The sequence below is a fragment of the Thunnus albacares genome, chromosome 22, assembly GCF_914725855.1.
Source record: "Thunnus albacares chromosome 22, fThuAlb1.1, whole genome shotgun sequence".
In the NCBI taxonomy this organism is placed as follows: domain Eukaryota; kingdom Metazoa; phylum Chordata; class Actinopteri; order Scombriformes; family Scombridae; genus Thunnus; species Thunnus albacares.
In genome coordinates, this window is record NC_058127.1 from 10,424,729 (window position 1) to 10,446,250 (window position 21,522).

General features: G+C 35.3%; 1 protein-coding gene across 1 annotated transcript in view; it reads right to left on the minus strand.

The window, feature by feature from the left end:
- Nucleotides 1-21,522, minus strand: part of LOC122974480 — a 345,451-nt gene that overhangs the window by 306,780 nt on the left and 17,149 nt on the right. The window contains exons 19-32 of the mRNA XM_044342515.1: nt 21,106-21,168; nt 20,661-20,720; nt 16,469-16,489; nt 15,675-15,959; nt 12,358-12,627; nt 9,991-10,278; nt 9,559-9,831; nt 9,083-9,379; nt 7,790-8,062; nt 6,797-7,039; nt 6,106-6,219; nt 5,963-5,978; nt 5,803-5,870; nt 5,454-5,504 (exon numbers count right to left, since the gene is read on the minus strand). Coding sequence (XP_044198450.1) covers nt 5,454-5,504; nt 5,803-5,870; nt 5,963-5,978; nt 6,106-6,219; nt 6,797-7,039; nt 7,790-8,062; nt 9,083-9,379; nt 9,559-9,831; nt 9,991-10,278; nt 12,358-12,627; nt 15,675-15,959; nt 16,469-16,489; nt 20,661-20,720; nt 21,106-21,168 — 2,322 coding nt within the window. The remainder of the gene's footprint in view (nt 1-5,453; nt 5,505-5,802; nt 5,871-5,962; nt 5,979-6,105; nt 6,220-6,796; nt 7,040-7,789; nt 8,063-9,082; nt 9,380-9,558; nt 9,832-9,990; nt 10,279-12,357; nt 12,628-15,674; nt 15,960-16,468; nt 16,490-20,660; nt 20,721-21,105; nt 21,169-21,522) is intronic.

Sequence of the window (21,522 nt, forward strand, 5' to 3'; positions counted from 1 at the left end):
ACAAACCTCTGGTATTAGGTTATAAAGGCTGCTTCTGTTTACTGTCATTTACCTGTTCTCATTTTTCATTTACTGGATTTTAGAACTTTAGACTTTTTGGAAATTGGTGCACATTTTGCACCATTGTATTATACAATTTACTTATCAACTACAGTCTGAGTAGAAACAAGACAAGTCTCTGCTTATCAGCATGACAAATACAAACCAACTTACCAGTTCCTCTTTACACAGAAATATGTGTTGCAGAAGAGATGTCTCATGCTGTGCAGGATGTGAGTTCACAAATGTTTTGTTTTTTTAAGTGGTAGAAACTAAATGATGTACAAATTTTTGGGAGGTAGTAGAAATTGAGTCAAGTGCAATGCATATGAATATAATATAGCAATTGAAGAATGTTTTTTTTAACTGAGTGTCTTTGAATACAACTATGACTGGTGGTGACATGAGGAAGTGGACAGTCAATATTTATTTCTCAATCTGAAACATCATACAACAGAAAGTCAGAGGGGTGAGCTTGTGAAAATCTGACATTAAAGTTCTCACTGTGTTTTACATCTTGAACTCTCCCTATCACCTCAGTCTGCCATCTGCTGTCAATCAGGTGTGAAACATGTCATCTGGCTGACAGGAAACATTTGGCTTTAACTAAAGACTTTATTTCCTCATTTTCATCGGTCGGTTGAGAGTCTCCCCTGCAGGACTCCTGCTCTGCAGGCATTGAGTGGAGCCTTTGATGGCAGGTTTGATTGACAGGCCGGGCACATGGCACACATCAAATAACAAATCATCACATCGAACAATGAATGTGGCAGCAATGAATAATGAAGGCCCACATTAAATAATGAAATAGTAACATTTAGTGGTGAAAGGTACACATAGACCTTCAAATAAAAAGATAAAAATATTGACCATTCCACCTCTGTACTAATTATTTGATGGGTTACTGTTAATTGTCTGACTTTTCTATTCATAACAGTTGGCATTCATTGCAACATGCATTTGTTATTTGATGTTTAGCTTTTCATTATTAGATATGGATCAGTAGTGCACCACTCTCCTCTCTACTTCCTCAACTCTCTCTGGCGTCTGCCCTCTGATCAGCTCATATTAGGAAACACATGTGGACTCACACCTTTGGTAGTGTGCAATTAGATGACAACACTAGTTCATTCAATTATATAAATATATAAAGTATATATTATGTAAATATAAAAAGCATTTAGAAACACCACTGACTGTTTACTGCTGAAAAAAAGTTTATTGATGCCTAACAAAAATAAAGCACATTCAGCACCAGTAAATTCATTTGTAAATAGACAGGAAAACTTTCCAGTATAATAACAGCAAAAGTTACATGTAATAGTTGATAGCAGTTCATTACGTATATAAAAGTAATTGTTGACGTCCATCCTGGAGCTTTTTCATCTAACACTGAAAAATATGCTGATATTAAAGCTGCAGTACCACCTGGGTAATGTCGTTTAAACATTTCAAACTGATACCTCCTGCTGCTTTTTAAAACAGCCTGCAATCAAAGTTTTTAAAATAAAGTGACAAAATAACTGTAAAAATGAAATAATAATACTACAGTACATAAATACTAAATGGGAATAAACCTCAGTAGTTTTGTACTTTCTTCTAAAAAAGAGAGTATTAAATCCACATGATGTAAGTATTTTATATCATCTGCTATTAAATTAACTGTACAAAACATTGAGCATCGCTGATATTTGGATAGCTGAGTTGCACACAATAGTCATATAAAATGCTGTTAACCATATTTATTTGGCCTTGTCCATACAGCTGTTTACAGACCTGAAAAACAACCACAAAAAACAGACATATAGGGTTATTCAAGATGTAAAATATGCTTTCGACATGCTATTATGACATATAATCCATTTAATGATCAGTAGAATTAATCATTACAGTCTGCACATAACATGGCAGAATTATTACCAAGAGCTGTTCCTGGTTTAACTTCAGAATAAACAGCAGTTGCTGCAGGAGTTGATTTTCCTATAAATGGAGAGAGGATTAGTTAAAAACATTTGCCAGTAATGTCATCATTTACAATGATAATGTACTGAAGGGTTGTCAGGGTTAATGTCTCCACTGATAATAAAAGAATAACAGTATTGTAATGCTCACAGTGCTCAAAGCAGTTAAACAGCAGAGTATTATGGCTTTAACAGGATTTAGTAAACATACTGATACTGAATATACATACTGATGTATAAATACTGTTCTTCAGCACTGCAAACACACATAATGTAAAATAAACATACATTCCAACACAATATATTCAAAAAATAATTATTACAAACACCTACAATTTTACAAGCTCTGAGCACATTACATACATTACACTGTGTTCAAGACCAACATGATGGTAGTTGTAGACTTTACTTACCTTTGTGTTTCTTGGCTTTGCCTTTATTGTGATAGTTAACCTGGGTATACGTTAGATTATCATCTAAAACAGAAACCAGATCTCAGGATTTGTTTGTTCAGCAGACATATACAGCTGGATTGATGAATGGATGGATTGACAGGTAGAATGAAAATAAAAGAAATTTGGGATACTTGTCTTCTTTTTTAGAAACAGAATTTAAAATGTATAAAAGGAAAATCAAAATCCACACAAATCAGTTGTTGTAACTGAAACTTCAGTTTATGTGTATTGTTTGTTTTTTGAGAAATGTCTTGTCCTTCAGAGTTTAGTCTGGTTCAGAATCTGTTGATGTTATAATTCAGTAAAACTCTCTGGTATGTTATATTGTGCCACACAAATAAGCACGACTTCATGTGCAACCGCAATTTTAGAAAAGCATTAACTTGACCAAAAAAAATCATAATACATATCAAAATCTGAAATAATCATCTCAGTGACTTCAGTTAACTATAGTTTTATATCAAATCTATGAAGTCGGAATTTATAAGAAACAAATTATACACAAGGGCATAAAATAACTAGCTAATGTATATGAAACAGCCCATTTTACCATTTTAGAGTCTACAAGCTCCTTTATGTGAGTAGGATTTGACAATATCTGCCTCAAGCAGCTCCCAATGGCAGTAGTACCAGAGGTGACTTAGATTATTTGAACTGTATGCTGACCCATAATTACATACAGTGTAATTAACAAATAATTATATGTCACATTTTCAATAAAACAGATATGCGAGACTGTACCTGCAGCAGATCCTATCTTCACATCAGCGTAAACAGAGCTCTCCACTGTTTCATGTCGCTTCCCTGTTCAGATGATCAAAGATTGATTGATTGATTGATTGATTGATTGAATTGTTTATTTAAGTGTCCTGCACCTTTCTGGTGCCCAGCCCATATGGGCTTACAAGACACTAGACAATAATAACCAGGATGGCCACTGACAGATCATGATGTACAGTTCCACAAATTCAGAAAGAGCATTTCAGAACATTTAGTTTACATAGAAGAAATCTCTCGTTATGATGGATACAATGTTCTCTGTCTTAGCTGCCAAGCATCTTCTGTAAATCTCGCGAGAATAAAAATCTCTATATTAAAAAGCCAACTCAACATATCAGCATCAGACAACCAAAACAAATCAGGGTTTTTCAATTGGATCTTGTCAAACAAACAATTCCTCAAATCATTGTTCAAAGGGCAATAAAATACAAAATTAAATTCATCCTCGACAACATCAAGATCACAAAAAACACATAAACTTTGCTCTTCAGAAATACTTTTATATCTGCCTACCTCAATTGCCGGTGGTTAAGTACCAATTATTAACTGAGCACACAGGGACCTTTGCATTTTCTGTAAATTTAACTTTATATATGGTTCTATATCATAATTGTCTTTGATTTGAATGTAGTTTTGTCACAAATGTCCTCCTTCCATTGCTCCTTATAGATCTTTAATCATTTTTGTTTGACTGTATTTATATTACACTTCAAGTTATTCCTGAAAATAAAATTCAAGTCAGAAAGTGAAAATATTGCAGCAACCTTTCTAGACCAAAGATAATTGTGTGCTCGATCCCAGTTAAAAATCTTTTTGGTCAATCGTTCCTCTGGCAACTGAATAAGGCGGCTTCACAGCCTCACCATTTAAACTCCCTGCTTTTTAACCTCTTAACATCCACCGTTTCGCCGGCGACGCGGTAGCATCACACAGTAATGAGTAACAGCAATTGGCACTATTTGGCCAATTAGAGATGATTGGAGAGGTTCGGGGAAACCAGTGACACCACAAACTAAAAACTCCCGAGCTCCCATAAGGTTAGGCCTAGAGGTCTGGAATTTTATACAGGTTGACAAGATGTAGAAGATATGTGATGTTCTGCATAATTCTGGCATAAAGCATGTCCTAATTATTGTTATTCAAATATGACTCATTATAGACAAGGACCAAAAACACTTTTTTGAGCCTTATTTGTATTGAGGTAGTTTTGTTTGTGTTTTAGCCACATGCTAAACAAGCACATTTCCAGAGACTAGAAGATGTCACTTTCCAAATGAAGCCTAATACATGTATCTTGGCTTTACAGTTCTTCTGTTGTAAGCTTTTCTATTTGGGTATGCCAAATAGACGAAAATTCTTTAAAAAGGGTGGATGTTAAGGGAATAAGACATGACTCCCATCCCATGTCCCCTTCAACTGCTCACTTATGCACCGTCATGTACTGTCAATTTATGCACCCCAAGAAACACATCATGGCTCAATTCTGGATGGCATTACTGTCGGGGCATCTTTAAAACCCCACACCCCTGCAGCATAGAATGAAATTGAACTGACCACTGAGTCATAAAGTTTAGTGAAAGTTGACAAACTAAGTTCAGGACACAAGTTCATTTTATTCATTACAGACCCTAGCACTCTTCCTGCTGATTCTACTTTAATTCCCTCTGTAAAGCACATATTTTCATTAAAAACCAAACCAAGATATGTATAAGAACTAGTGTACTTTAGAGGCACTGTGGATTTTGTCACTATTGATAATCAGTCTCCATTTACTACACCATAAACTCAAAATATGAAACATTTTTTTGTAAATTGATCTGTCTCTGCAACCAACACAATATCATCAGCATATAATAAAACACTGAAATTCATATTATCAATCACTATACCTAGATGGGCCTGCTTAATTTTTCAGCTAAATCATTTACATCAAAGAAATGCATAAAAAAATAAATGTATCTTTTCTCTTTGTTGAGGCTGCTGGCAGACGAAAACACCTCTGAACTATTTATTGCATATCATTTGAGTACTCACCCGTCTTAGCAACGTTTTTAAGTTCGATCGAAGAATATGTAATATCCTGGGATTCTCCTGCATCTGAAATATACTTATTTTTTAGTCAAAGGATTTTATATAATTTAATTGTAATTAGTCTCCTTAAATTATGTAATAGAGCATTTCTGACTGCTCTGTGTAAATCAAAAGGTATATACTGTACCATTTTCAGTGTCCTCAGAGCCTTTGATTGATTCATAGAGACAGGCATCACCTACAGAGCAGTTAATATCAAGCCAAGGTACATTATAATATGTATTGTTATGACAGGACAGAAGGACAATAATATTTCAGGACTCTGTCTAGTAGTTTAGGTTCAGTTCAAGTCCAAACAATGTGAAACCATGTTATATACTGATCTTTTGTGCATGTGGTTAAACAGCTGACACGTCTTTGAGACTTTTGATTAATGTTCTTTGAAAATCAGCTGATTAGAAACTGAGTGTAAAAATGTTCAGGTTAGAGTTAATGGTAAGTCCAACAAATGAATCAGGATTAGTTTGGAGACTGACCATGGAGAGAAGAGGAGTTTTCATTATGTTCAGTTTCATTCTGATTGGTGCTCTCAGACTGGATCGGCCTAAAACGTTTAGCAAATACACTAAATTTAATAAGAAACATGGAAGGTACTGCTGTTACGTTCAAAATGAGAGAAGATGGTTTTGTACCAACCTGATAAAGTGTGAATCTGTGAAAAAGATACATGTGTTGTTACATCTGGTTGTTTTGCAAATTTGTCCGATTATTCATCAGAATACTATGTATTTGAAAAATGAAAACATAAAACTCTTAACATCAGAAGGAAAAAGTCTCACCTTTGGATCGTCTGTAGCGATACAACAGGAGCAGGAGAATAATAAGTATAATTCCACAAACCAGCCCAACAATTAATGGTATAAGAGATGAAGAGCTTTCAGGCCTGGACACTGCTGTAATAGATAATAAATTATAACTATTAATACGATCAATTAAGTTCTATAACACTTTTCTTAAACTGAAGTGTTTTAATAAAAATAAGTGAAGTCACATCAAGTCTTAGTAAAGACAAAAAATCTAGGATACAAAAAAAGTCGACTTCTGCAGCACAAACACATAAATACAAACACATTAATATACAAATCTAGAAGTATGAAAACACAAACACATATACACACACTAAACACACAATAAACAGTATGTATAAACATGTATGTGTTGCTATACAGTGTGATATGAGTCATGACCACTGATGCAACTTTATTCAGCTGAAAAGAAAACAATCTTTGACTCATCATTCATTTACATTTGTATTTTGATATATACTAAATTTTGTAATTTTATGTTTCATTATTGAATTACCTTAGGTTCAGTATAAAACAAGATCTCTTACACAATCTAATATGTGAAATCAGCTGAAACTAAACCTGTAAATTTCTAATTCTGTAAAGTATTTGACCACATTTCTTTCTAAGACAGCAACACAGTTTACAAGAAAGAAAATACATGAATTGTTTTAATCCTACTCACCCTTAACTGACATCCAACTCTGTACTGATTCTTTTCCTGAGTATTTACACTTGTAGAAGCCTTCGTCTGACTTTGACACTGCAGAGATATTCAGCTCCCCTCTGGTATCATTTTGGATAAGTTTGTTATTTTGATAGAAAAACACGTTGGAAAGTAATTCTCCTCTCCTCAGTTTGCAGCCAAGAGTAACAGAATCTCCCTCAGTCACAAGATGCACAGGGCTCACCAGGATAATATCTGTATCTGTAAAACAGTCAAAGAATATGAAGTTTCAGTCAGAGACCAGCTGCTGACCTTTAGAACAAGGTGACATAAAACCATGAGAATAGATCACACATATGCCTTTATTTTTCTCCAACTAATTTATCTCACAGAATCAGTGTAGCTGAGCAAAGATCCAACATTTCAGCTTTATTACATACATGTCTTGTAACTGTAAATATACTAGCTATGGCTAGTTAGCTCTAGAGCTAACAGGTACACATGAAAGAAACGGTGGATGGCTATTGACACAAAAACACCTCTGACTGAATCTGCATAATCATCAAGAATAAAGAAAAGACTTGCTGCAGACCAAAAAAACTGTGGACCAAACATCTTGGATCTGTAAAATATTAATTTCCAGTTGTTTAAATAAATATCAAGAAGCTTTAATTTTGTCCACAGATGAGTTGTTGATGTGAAGCAAGTTCTTTCATAATTTATTTATTCTTTTGCATTACCTGTGTTTGACAAGAACACCACTAATTTATGAGTTGTGCAGAGGACGTCTGATTTTCTAATTGATTGGATGATGTTTCTTTATGATAATTTTAAGGAAATATAGTTTAATGAGCTTTTAATTTTGTTAAAGAAACAATAATATAACAACAATGTTTCTATCAAAAGGTTAGGCATAGAACTTGTTTGTCTACACAGGAAGTGTAGTTAGTGACATGTTGAAAATAATTTAAATACAAGGTGAAAATAAAATAAAATGTAATGTAAACATACTCTGTATAGTGATGTTGACTGCATTGCTGAACTCTCCTGATCCAGACTCACACCAGTACACTGCATCACTCTGCTGATAACTGTAGATGTTGCATGTGGATCCAGTCATTGACCTCCAGTTAGGACAGTATGACCAGTCGAGGTCCTCAGGAAACCTCCTCACTCTCCACTCAGTAGAGTTTCCTTCACAGCTCACTGAGACAGAGTCAGAGGTGAAGTGCTGCACTCTGTCAGGACTCACTTTGAGAATCACTGCTGAACGAACATCTGAAAAACAACATGTAATGAGGAGCAAACCAAGTACAGAGATATTAAAATTAAAAAAGATCACAATGCAAATAATCCTCTTTTTTGTATTTTAATACATTTTGTTGTTGAGAGTAAAAACATCTCAATAACATAAACTGTGCAAAAGGTTCAGTGTTTTGGTGAAACTGTGAGTGTTAAGAACATACAGAGCATATGGACTGACAGTGGAGACGTGAAGTGTGCTGCAGAGTGGTTTGAGCTGTTTTATGGATGTTTTGATTATTTTTCTATCTTGAAAACTTGCTACCAAGATAACTACAGCAACTGTTCACTGTGAAGCTGTAAACAACCTACGTTTACCTGCCACCTTTCAAACATACAGAAGATGTGTTTTTCATACTAAATGATGTTTCATTGTCTCTATATAAAGTACTAGTCAAAAGTTTGGACACACCTTCCCTTGAATGAGAAAGTGTGTCTAAACTTTTGACTGGTACTGTATAGTCAGTGTTTTTCTCTCATCTGTCTGAGTTTTCTCAGGTTTCCAGCTGTTTCTGTACTTTGTCCATTTACCTGCTTTGTTGCCTGCTGATTTTTCTGGTTTTTCATTACTAGATTTTGACTGTTTTGTTTGTCTATATGTTGCCTGACCACTAGATAAAGTCTCATTTAAACACACCTGTCCAGCCTGCTGTATCAGTAAAAGTAATGAGTATTGGCTGCAAGATGAGCTCAGGTATCCAAAGTAAAAGTATTCATTGCAAAGAGGAGCAGAGTTTGGTTTCAATGACAAATAAAATCATAATATCTCAGTTTTTTGGTGCAGTAATGCTTTCAGATCAATTGAAGATTTAAAGAAGGAAATCCAGCCCAGTCCAGTATGTAGAATAATTCAATATCAACATTGTGTTTGGTGAGTGTGTTGAAAAACTGAAATCTTGACTTGATGGAGAAAGGTCATAGGTTCACCACAATCAATACCCAGATAATGACATCACAACTGCTTCTTGACAGAAGGAGATAAAAACAAACAAACAAACTCACCTCCAGACCAAACAAACGCAGGTTTGCTGTAATCAGTGTAAAACTCTGGGTCTTCTCTTCCAGCTCTACACATATATCCTGCTGTGTGTGTCGACCCATGAATGATGTAGGAATCCTGTTCAGTCCCATTGGTGCTACCAGGTAGCAGCTCATAGCTGTAGGACTTGTCTGATAGTTTGGGAACAGTCTTATACCAGTAGAACCTCCATCCTGCAGATGGATGTTCAACCTCACAGCTCAGAGTTACTGAGTCTCCAGGACTCAGCCATGATGGAGACACAGTGAGGACAGGTGCATCTGTTGGAAAGTGATTTTCTCAGAATGAAAAAAAATAATGATGCAGATACACATACAGTAAACTATCTCCAAATAAATGAAAAAAAAAGAAATAATATAAATAAATATAAATAAATAAATAAAACACAAAAAATGAGTAATTTACATTTTCAGTGTGAAAGAAATATGATCTGACTTACGTAATACTGTCAGTTTGAAGGCATCACTCCACTCTGTTGAAGATTGTTCACTTTTCATTCTGCCCAAACACCTGTAGTCTCCACTGTCTGATGTATAAGCAGAACTGATCCTGTATTCATTTTGTATTTGAGGTTTTGTTGATCTGGGTGTTTTCCATTCATACTCCCACTTAGTGTCTCCTTCATCCTTGATGTCACATCTGAGAGTGATCGCCTCTCCTCTGTATATCTTTGGCCAGTTGGGTTGCAGAGTCACAACCGCTCTGTTTGAGACTGTTTGTGTTCAAGAATCACCAACAAGGATACAAAAATGACAAAAGGTTAAATCATCATCAAACAAAATGATTGTTTTCCTTGATCTCAATAAGTATTCATAAACACACATTAGATGTTTCTACATTTTGTATTCCAACAAAACATTGTCAAACTCACCATATTTGTTGATAGTGATTGAATCACTGTACTCTGTGTAGTAAACTGGGTTTCCTCTTCCTCCTCTGCACCAGTAGACTCCTCCCTGTGAGACACTCCTCCAATCAACTTGTCCAGTTGATTGGAAAACAGCATCTTGTGTCTTCAGGGGTTCAGAGGTTTTCTCATCTCTGTACCAGTAATATTTCCAACCAAATGATGATGGGTCCACAGAGCAGGTCAGGGTCACACTGCCCCCTACTGGAATGTCTCTGTTGTCAGCACTCAGTTTGGCCTTTGGTTTATATGCTGTTCAGTTTAGAACAAAGACATTAAAATGTAATTATTGTCCCTTTATAGTCCACTTTCAAGGAAGATATATACATATTCATTTAATCACTGTGATCTTTAATCAGTTAATAAAATAAATCTTATCTAATCTTAATATATTTTATATATAAATAGGTGATATAATGTTAGATATATTATCTAAATATATGCTAACAAAAATTAATTTTATTAAAATGTTAAGTTTTCAGTTTAGAACAAAGATATAATGTAATTATTGTCCCTGTGATTTAGTCCAATTTAAATAACTTGGTGAAAATGAGAACATAATGAATTTCACGTAATCTTGATGGGAGTCCCAAGAACACAGAAAATATTGATTTCATCACTTTGATCTGCACCATGAGTCATTGTTTTATATTCTCTTTAATCTGTTAACAATGAATCAATTAAGTATATTTCAAATGCTACAGGACACTGAATGATGGCTTGTCTTCAAAAACAAACAGTTATTTACTGATCAATCCTGAGAAGTTGACTAATTCTTGAGTAAAGAAATATTTTCTATTGAATTATTCAGACACTGATAGGTGGAAACTCAAAAACAGATGAAACACAGTCCAACTTACATGACACTATCAACCTGATGAGATCACTTCTTTCTGTTGAATACAAGTCTATTTTCTGTTTATCCTTACACCTGTAGTTTCCACACTGTAAAAAGTAGCTCTAAAACTCCAGTATTCACTGTTTTAGAGGTTTTTCTTTGGTTGTTTTCCATTCATACTCCCACTCAGTGTCTCCACTATCTTTGATCTCACATCTTAGAGTGATTGACTCACCACTGAATATCTGAGGCCAGTTGGTTTGCTATGTTACAAGATTTCGTCCCTGCTCTTAATAACCCTGTCAAAATCCCCCAACCAATAAGCCAGGTGTAGTGTTGATCAATGTAATGATCCCTGCCTTCTTGCGGGGATGTTCGCTTTACTTCTTAGAGTGTCCCGTACAGGCGGGTACTCCTTAACTGGGTTCATCCACTCCCGCCCTCCAGGGCTTTATTATTAATTAATTTATACACCAGCACCCGTACGTTTTACTATAGTAGCTGCATACAGTATTATAGTAGCCGCATGGCACAGCGCCCACATGTTTGAAAAAATGTCACCTTCATCATAAACGTTGCTATGGTTAAACCTGTGTAAGAATGGCGAGATGGTCACTTGAACTTCATTTTTTATATGTAAAATTGAAGTGATACGCGTTACAAGGACCTACAGTTGTAGTTTTACTTCTTTTTGGAACCCACAGTTGTAGTTTTCTCAGGCTGGTTAGCAGCTCCTCCATCCGGACCGCTGCTAGTGTAAAGCCACTGACACACTGTTAGCTTAGCCTGTTAGCACCTGCTGCCACCAATAACCTATTCAGACCAAATCAGGCGGTGCTGCGTTCAGCCGCAGGGTCAAGCGAAGGTGTGTGGAGTTGTTGGCGTGTTTATTTGTGCTCAACAATGTCACTGCTGTGAAACAATCAGAAAATAACTTTTTTATGATCTGATTCACCGGCTTTCTCGCAACCGTCGCTCCCTCTCTTCATTCACTCTCTGGCTCGCTCGACCACAGACTCTATCTCTCTCTCTCCCTCTCTCTCTCCCTCTCTCTCTCTCTCTCTCTCTATCTATCTATCTATCTCAATCTCTCTCTCTCTCCTGGTGCTTTCAGCTGCTCTCTCTCTTTTTCTCTCGTCTTTTTTCTAATGAGTCGGGAAGCCGACAGCAAAGTCAAATGAATTGTGGTCAGTGCTGTGGGTTTATTTGCTGAGAGTAAAAAACAAAACAACAACTATACCAATTGGGATGAGATTTGCCCCAGAACTTTTTCACTCTATTGTTACACAACAGACTTGAAACATTTATATCATTTTCAGCAGCTCAGTTTCAGTAATTCTGTTCCCAAACTAAAAAGCAACCACTTGTTACTGAGCTGCTCATAGGAGGCTGCATCATTGTTGGAGGGAGAAAATATTTCTGTTATCTTACTTAGATAGACTGAAATGAAAAACAAGCCATTTTGAATATGAATGATAGATGGTTTGACTTACATGATACTGTCAGTGTGATGGCATCACTCCACTCTGTTGATGAATACAAGTTCTTTCTACCTTTACAACTGTAGTCTCCACTGTGGGACCGAGTAACGCTGCGAATCCTGTATTCATTGTGTTTTGGAAGTGTGTTTAAGGTGTTTGGTCTCCATTCATATTCCCATCGAGTGTCTGCACCTCCCTGGATCTCACATCTGACAGTGATTGTCTCACCACTGTATATCTGAGGCCAGTTGGGTTGCAGAGTCACAACAGCCTTGTTGGAAACTGTTTAAACCAAAAATACACAGTTAGAATAAAACTAGTAATATAAAATTAAGAGAGAAAAATAAAGAAATATAAAATACAAGGCAACGTCAAAAGCATAAAAAACAGATACAAATCAAGTAGTATGAAAAGACTTTTGCAATCACATGTTTGTCAGATAAACAGGTCTTACTGAGGACAACAGTCCTCCAGAACACCTGAACCTAAACTTTTACAGGATGCATTTATCTCACAGTGCAGAGAGACTTGACTGTTCAACATCAGTCATTTTGGGAAACAGTTTAATAATCCCATGTAGTTGCATCTTTGCTGTCTAGGTTACCAGCAGGCAGATTACTGGACATTTTTAAAAGATTCATTAAATTAAATTTTCTATGAACAAGAATCAGAACCTTCTTATTCAGCATTAAGAATTCAAGTTCTTACAGCATTTCTTTTATTTTTTAGGATCACATTTCCTTTAATGTTTGTGCTTTCACTTTTGTATGTGTTTTGCAGTTTGTAGCATCTCTGGATTTGCAGCGCGTTTTTCTTAATGTTTGTGTTTTCACTCTTCTGTTTGCTTTGTCACTGTACATGTGAACTCTTTTGACACACAGCTGCCAAAGAAACAATTAGCAGCCAAGTGTCCAATTACTTTTGATCTTTTGCTTTCTTGTTATATTGAGAAACTGAGAAAATATTTGTATCATGGTGGCAGCATTACACTGCCATAATATTAAGATATAATATAAGCAAAACTATTTTAGCCTATTGATTTTTGCGACTGGGAAAAGGAGACATGATTTACAATAAAATTATATTTTTCTGGGAGTCCATCTCACAGTTGTTTGAGGTTATGATAAATATTTGCTCAACTGAATTTCATAAAAGTTTAGTGCCTCAAATCATGTCAATAGGTCTGTGTGTCATTTACATTTTTTGTCATTTAACTATAGCTTATTGAAACAAATACATTTTTTTAAAAAAAATTAAATTGAGGCTTTTTTTAGCTGCTGAAAAAAGTCAGACAATTACACAGATCATTATGATGTTACATTCCTCTGAAACACATACGTTGGGCAAAACTTAAGATAACTTCATCATACATCCAGTTTAGCTGCAGTTCAGCTGAAGCTCTGCTCGTTTTGACAGAACATCAGGTTCAGTTTAGCAGCTGCATTTTAAACTCCTGCAAGTTCAGGTTTAACTGGATCCTGTCTAAACTGCAGCTAAGCTGGTCAGATGCTACGTGACAGAGCAAAAAACCTCAAAGTTTTCAACTTCAGTTTCTTAGAAGCTTTTAAATATCAGTTTGAATTTGTTACATGATGCTAAATGTTCATATACTGTATATCACTGTTGGGCCTCCTGGTATTTATTAGCTGTTGTTTCACATCATTACCTCCTGATGAGGGTTTTAAAGTAGAACTGAATGCCTCTGTCCTTTTTTGGAATAACTCTACCCTTAAAAACTGAGTATTATCGTTACATAATAAAACAGTATAACAACTATACAAATGGGGTGTTGACAAAGTCTCAGGGGAGCAAATATGACAAAAGTGACTTTCACTCTTTGAGGTCTATTCAATACAAAATCAACTAGAGGATCCAACACATGTTCTGTTTCCTCCATCATCACTTAAAGTAAGAACTACTGCTCTATATTCATTCATTCATGTTTGTCTTTTTTCTTATTGATGCCACAGTTGTTCTCCCTCACACTTCAGGGACTGTTTACAGATCTTAAAGAATACATGTTGTTTTATTCAAAAGCAAATGACTTAACTCACCAGTTTCTTGAATAGTGACTTTGTTGCTGTCCTCTGTGAAGAAGACTGGGTCTCCTCTTCCTCCTCTGCAGTAGTAGATGCCTCCTTGATTAACACTTATAACTCCGTTTGGGTTAACATTTCTTATGGGCTGAGCTATAGAAGAGTCTGAGGTTTGTCTGAACCAGTCGTATTTCCAGCCAGCAGGACCTTCCACAAAGCAGGTCAGTGTCACACTGCCCCGCATGGTTTTGTCTGCTGTCAGTGTGGGCTTGGGTTTATTTGCTGTGACCAAAAACAAACAAACAAATAAACAAACAAAACAGTAACTGGAATGAGATTTGCCCTAGAAAAAGTGTTCTACTCCATTATAAGTTAAGTTAAGACAACTACCATCATATGGAAGTTAAGAACAGAGCATGTGATAACTGCTTTGGATGATAATCTGATAAAAATCAAGTAGTATGAAAAGACCTTTGCAGTCACATGTTTGTCAGATAAACAGGTCTTACTGAGGACAACAGTCCTCCAGAACACCTGAACCTAAACTTTTACAGGATGCATTTATCTCACAGTGCAGAGACTTGACTGTTCAACATCAGTCATTTTGGGGAACAGTTTAATAATCCCATGTAGTTGAGTCTTTGCTGTCTAGGTTACCAAGCAGGCAGATTACTGGAATTTAAAAAAAAAATTCAATTCAATTTTGTTCTATGAAGAAGAATGAGAAGCTTTTATTCAGCATTAAGATTTCAAGTTTATACGATAAAACAAATCTTGCTGAGATTTGGTGTGAATAGATTTTATTTGCATTCCAGGACAGTTTGTTCACAGCCATATTTCTTATAAACATTCACCTGAAGAAAAGATTTGTATCAGGGGGGAAAAGTTGGTCAAGTAATAAACTGAGGATCACAGTACTGTCAGCAAATTTAATGATGTGTCTGTTCTCATGCAGAGAAAGGACTCACCACTCGGGGGAGCCACTGGAGTAAAGAATCTTACCTGCCATCACTGACTCTGATCATTTTAAAATATAATCAACAAAATAATCTAAAAGCCACCTCACCAATTTAAAATCTAGACTGAAACAAGTTAAAACCATTTCAACTGAAACATTGTGTTAAATGATATTCAATGTCAAGGAAAAGTCCACAAATAATACTGCATTATACTCACTTTTTCATTAACATTCTCTTTTTTTGCTATTGATACCAAAATGACTCTTTTTACACTACTGATAATAGATTTAAATAATTTATGTTGTATTATTCCACAACAAATTACTAAACTCACCAGTTTCCCAAATAGTGACTCCATCGCTGTCCTCTGTGAAGATCTCTGGGTCTCCTCCTCTTCCTGTTCTTCTTGCTCTGCAGTAATAGATGCCTCCTTGATCAACACTTATAACTCTGTTTGGTTCAGCATATCTGATGGGCTGAGCTGCAGAAGATGCTGAGGCACGTCTGAACCACTCATATCTCCAATCAGCAGAGTCGTCCACAGAGCAGGTCAGTGTCACACTGCCGTGTACTGGTATGATGGTTTTGTCTGCTGTCAGTGTCGGTTTGGGTTTATTTGCTGTTCAGTTCAGAGCAAAAAACAAAATGAGTAACAAGTGAGATGGAATTTCCCTTAGAAAAACTTTGAACATCAATTAAGTCATTTAGCAAATACCATCATATGGAAGTTGCAAACAGAGAATGTGACTCTTCTGGGTCAATGACTGATTTGGGAAACAATAGTTGCTGCAGAACTAACTAATGAGGTACAGTTGATGTTTAATTAATGCACTGATTTTTTGTTTGTTTCTTTTTTTGTTGTTTTTTTTTTTATTAACAGCAGAATAGTTGTTGTGATCATGGGGTGACATGTTTCCCAAAAAAAGGTTTGGAGCTAGTTGGTGATACGGGTGCAAAGCCTCTGTTGGTAAGTTCAACACATGATTCAAAGAAACAGAATTTGAGACGCTAGCTGCTCATATGACGTTATGTTATTACAGGAAGGTGAAAATATTTACTGTTACCTTATCTAGCTAGATTGAAACATAAAAAATGACATTCTGGATATGATATACATATTTGACTGACATGATAGTGTCAGTGTGATGGCTGTTTTACACCTTTGGGCACTAATCAAGTCATTTCAGAATTTGTATTGATACATGGAGTAAAATGATACATACATGATAAAATATGAACACAAAAATGGGATGTGATTAAAGGCCCAAAAGCACTAAAAAAGCGATAAAACGTGACTGTCGTGAAATAATCTGAATAAAACGTTTCATTTCTCTCATTCAGAAGCTTTTTTCTCACTACCGCTCTCTCTCTCTGTCTCCGCCTCCTCCTCCTTCTCTCTCTCTCTCTTCCTCTCTCTCTCTCTCTCTCCCTCTCTCTCTCTCTCTGGTCGCTTGGTCCTCATTTGACGCTCCAAAATCGAAACAGGTCTGAATTGAGGCATCAAGACAGTTTGACGCGCCTAATAACACTTTTGGTGCGTGTTTGGCCATTAAAAATAAATAAGTGTACTTCAAGACGCATCACACGCTTTCAGTGCGTTTGGGCATTAAGAGTAATACAGTGGATAACAAATAAGTGATAAATATTTCAGTACAATATATAAATAAAAATAATTGGTCACCTTCAGAGTGTCCGTAGAAGAGTGTATTCAGCACTAAAATAAAGATTGAAACTTCATCAGACATAATCAAACTGACAGAAAGTCAAAATCACACACACACAAAACAAAAAAAACAAAAAACAAAAGTAACTATTATTTGATAAATTAAAACAGATAAAAGAAGAATATTTCTTTAAAATGAAATATGTAAAATAAAATAGGAAAATCATGAAATTCAACACTCATATACATAACAATATCTTAAACAATTAACATTTACATTATGCAAAAATAATCATCCAGCAGTAAATTGAACACAGTCCTTCAATCTAAACTGAGCCAAGTCACCAACCAACATCTGGCCTATAAAACAACCCTGTAGTTAAAAACCATAAGCATGCTCTGTTCAAGCTCTCAGAGAAACTGGTTCAACCAGTGATACTCTGTAATTCTGACTATTCAGGAACATGTTCTTTAATCTGTGACATGCAAACAGAGAAAGTCAGTAATGTACTTACAGAATAATCCCAGCACACAGATCGAAGTGTACCTCATCCTCACATCCAGCACTGACACTCTGTCACTCAGCTGCTCTGAGTCTGACAAATGTTTCTACTTTGCTTTAATAATAATGCAGCAGAAAGACAAAGAGAGAAGTTGCATTTCGGGTAAATGAAAGATGAGATCAGACTTTCTTCAACTTCTTTAAAATTTAGCCTGCCTGTGTTTCCTTCCCTTGTATGCAAACCACAAACAACTTCAATTGGTTTGATAAACTTTGACACATGTACACTTCCTGGTCACTGCAGAAATACATTAGCTTGTGTCTTGTGCAAAGGTTTGTGCCTGGAAAATGTTATAAATAAAAAATGTATAAACAATAAGTATTTACTGCACATCCATAAACCATAAAATCATTCAGTTTAGTCATATCACATCATAAACATGCTTAACATTTTATTGTGTTTATTTGTGTATGTTATGCAGTATATGCCCACTGCTCTTGCATCAACAGTGTCTGCATTGTGATGAGGTAGGTGTTGCGTGTGTATATAAATAAACACGTATAATTCTATTGTGTATTCTTGGACACTACATCCTGTGTATGTGTGTGTGTGTGTTTAATAGTCTCCATAGTGAATTTGATATAAACTGTGGTCAGAACTTTTTATTTACTCTAATTTACTCTTTTTATTTGGAGGTAGATTTGTGTCTATCTGGTCGTTTTATGAGGAAGTCCTGAATTACAAATGTGTTGCCTTCTTATCACTCCAAAGAGCAACAGCAGTTGTGATGATATGATAGCTAAAAAACAAGAAAGCAAATGAAAAAACTCATCTTAACCCATCAATGAGTAAAATGTTGAACATCCATTTTTCAATTACAGCAAACAAATTCTGTATTCTATCAGCCTCATTATTCAGAAACAGTATAATTAAATAATTTATATTATTTGACATTTACAGTATGAATAAACCAACTAAGTTCAAAGTCAATCAACATTTGAACTCAACACATCCATCTATGGTCTGAATTTCTGCTTCTTCCCCAAAAATCTTGAGTTGTAGAAATAAACCTCAGACAGCAGACTGTTGCTGTCTACCTACTGACCTTTGTCATGGTTGGCTTGATCGTTATTATGGTGGTTAATCTGAGTCTACATCACATATTCAAACAGAAGCCAAATGTCAGGACTCATTTCTAAAAACAGCCATGTTACAAACCTCTGGTATTAGGTTATAAAGGCTGCTTCTGTTTACTGTCATTTACCTGTTCTCATTTTTCATTTACTGGATTTTAGAACTTTAGACTTTTTGGAAATTGTTGCACATTTTGCACCATTGTATTATACAATTTACTTATCAACTACAGTCTGAGTAGAAACAAGACAAGCCTCTGCTTATCAGCATGACAAATACAAACCAACTTACCAGTTCCTCTTTACACAGAAATATGTGTTGCAGAAGAGATGTCTCATGCTGTGCAGGATGTGAGTTCACAAATGTTTTGTTTTTTTTAAGTGGTAGAAACTAAATGAAGTACAATTTTTTGGGAGGTAGTAGAAATTGAGTCAAGTGCAATGCATATGAATATAATATAATAACTACAGAATGTTTTTTAACTGAGTGTCTTTGAATACAACTGTGACTGGTGGTGACATGAGGAAGTGGACAGTCAATATTTATTTCTCAATCTGAAACATCATACAACAGAAAGTCAGAGGGGTGAGCTTGTGAAAATCTGACATTAAAGTTCTCACTGTGTTTTGCATCTTGAACTCTCCCTATCACCTCAGTCTGCCATCTGCTGTCAACCAGGTGTGAAACATGTCATCTGGCTGACAGGAAACATTTGGCTTTAACTAAAGACTTTATTTCCTCATTTTCATCGGTCGGTCGAGAGTCTCCCCTGCAGGACTCCTGCTCTGTAAGCATTGAGTGGAGTCTTTGATGGCAGGTTTGATTGACAGGTCGAGCACACAGCACACATCAAATAACAAATCATCACATTGAACAATGAATGTGGCAGCAATAAATAATGAAGGCCCACATCAAATAATGAAATAGTGACATTTAGTGGTGAAAGCTACAAATAGACCTTCAAATAAAAAGATAAAAATATTGACCATTCCACCTCTGTACTAATTATTTGATGGTTAACTGTTCATTGTTTGACCTTTCTATTCATAACAGTCGACATTAATTGCAATGTGCATTTGTTATTTGATGTTTAGCTTTTCATTATTAGATATGGATCAGTAGTGCACCACTCTCCTCTCTACTTCCTCAACTCTCTCTGGCTTCTGATCAGCTCATATTAGGAAAGACATGTGGACTCACACCTTTGGTAGTGTGCAATTAGATGACAACACTAGTTCACTCAATTATATAAATATATAAAGTATATATTATGTAAATATAAAAAGCATTTAGAAACACCACTGACTGTTAACTGCTGAAAAGAAGTTTATTGATGCCTAACAAAAATAAAGTACATTCAGCACCAGTAAATTCATTTGTAAATAGACAGGAAAACTTTCCAGTATAATAACAGCAAAAGTTACATTTAATAGTTGATAGCAGTTCATTACGTATATAAAAGTAATTGTTGACGTCCATCCTGGAGCTTTTTCATCTAACACTGAAAAATATGTTGACTTTAAAGCTGCAGTACCACCTGGGTAATGTCGTTTAAACATTTCAAACTGATACCTCCTGCTGCTTTTTAAAACAGCCTGCAATCAAAGTTTTTAAAATAAAGTGACAAAATAACTGTAAAAATGAAAATAATAATACTACAGTACATAAATACTAAATGGGAATAAACCTCAGTAGTCTTGTACTTTCTGCTAAAAAAGAGAGTATTAAATCCACATGATGTAAGTATTTTATATCATCTGCTATTAAATTAACTGTACAAAACATTGAGCATCGCTGATATTTGGATAGCAGAGTTGCACACAATGGTCATATAAAATGCTGTTAACCATATTTATTTGGCCTTGTCCATACAGCTGTCTTTACAGACCTGAAAAACAACCACAAAAAACAGACATATAGGGTTATTCAAGATGTAAAATATGCTTTCGACATGCTATTATGACATATAGTCAGAAGAATTAATCATTACAGTCTGCACATAACATGGCAGAATTATTACCAAGAGATGTTCCTGGTTTAACTTCAGAATAAACCGCAGTTGCTGCAGGAGATGATTTTCCTATAAATGGAGAGAGGATTAGTTAAAAACATTTGCCAGTAATGTCATCATTTACAATGATAATGTACTGAAGGGTTGTCAGTGTTAATGTCTCCACTGATAATAAAAGAATAACAGTATTGTAATGCTCACAGTGCTCAAAGCAGTTAAACAGCAGAGTATTATGGCTTTAACAGGATTTAGTAAACATACTGATACTGAATATACATACTGATGTATAAATACTGTTCTTCAGTACTGCAAACACACATAATGTAAAATAAACATACATTCCAACACAATATATTCAAAAAATAATTATTACAAACACCTACAATTTTACAAGCTCTGAGCACATTACACTGTGTTCAAGACCAACATGATGGTTGGTGTAGACTTTACTTACCTTTGTGTTTCTTGGCTTTGCCTTTATTGTGATAGTTAACCTGGGTATACGTTAGATTATCATCTAAAACAGAAACCAGATGTCAGGATTTGTTTGTTCAGCAGACATATACAGCTGGATGGATGAATGGATGGATTGACAGGTAGAATGAAAATAAAAGAAATTTGGGATACTCGTCTTCTTTTTTAGAAACAGAATTTAAAATGTATAAAAGGAAAATCAAAATCCACACAAATCAGTTGTTGTAACTGAAACTTCAGTTTATGTGTATTGTTTGTTTTTTGAGAAATGTCTTGTCCTTCAGAGTTTAGTCTGGTTCAGAATCTGTTGATGTTATAATTCAGTAAAACTCTCTGGTATGTTATATTGTGCCACACAAATAAGCACGACTTCATGTGCAACCGCAATTTTAGAAAA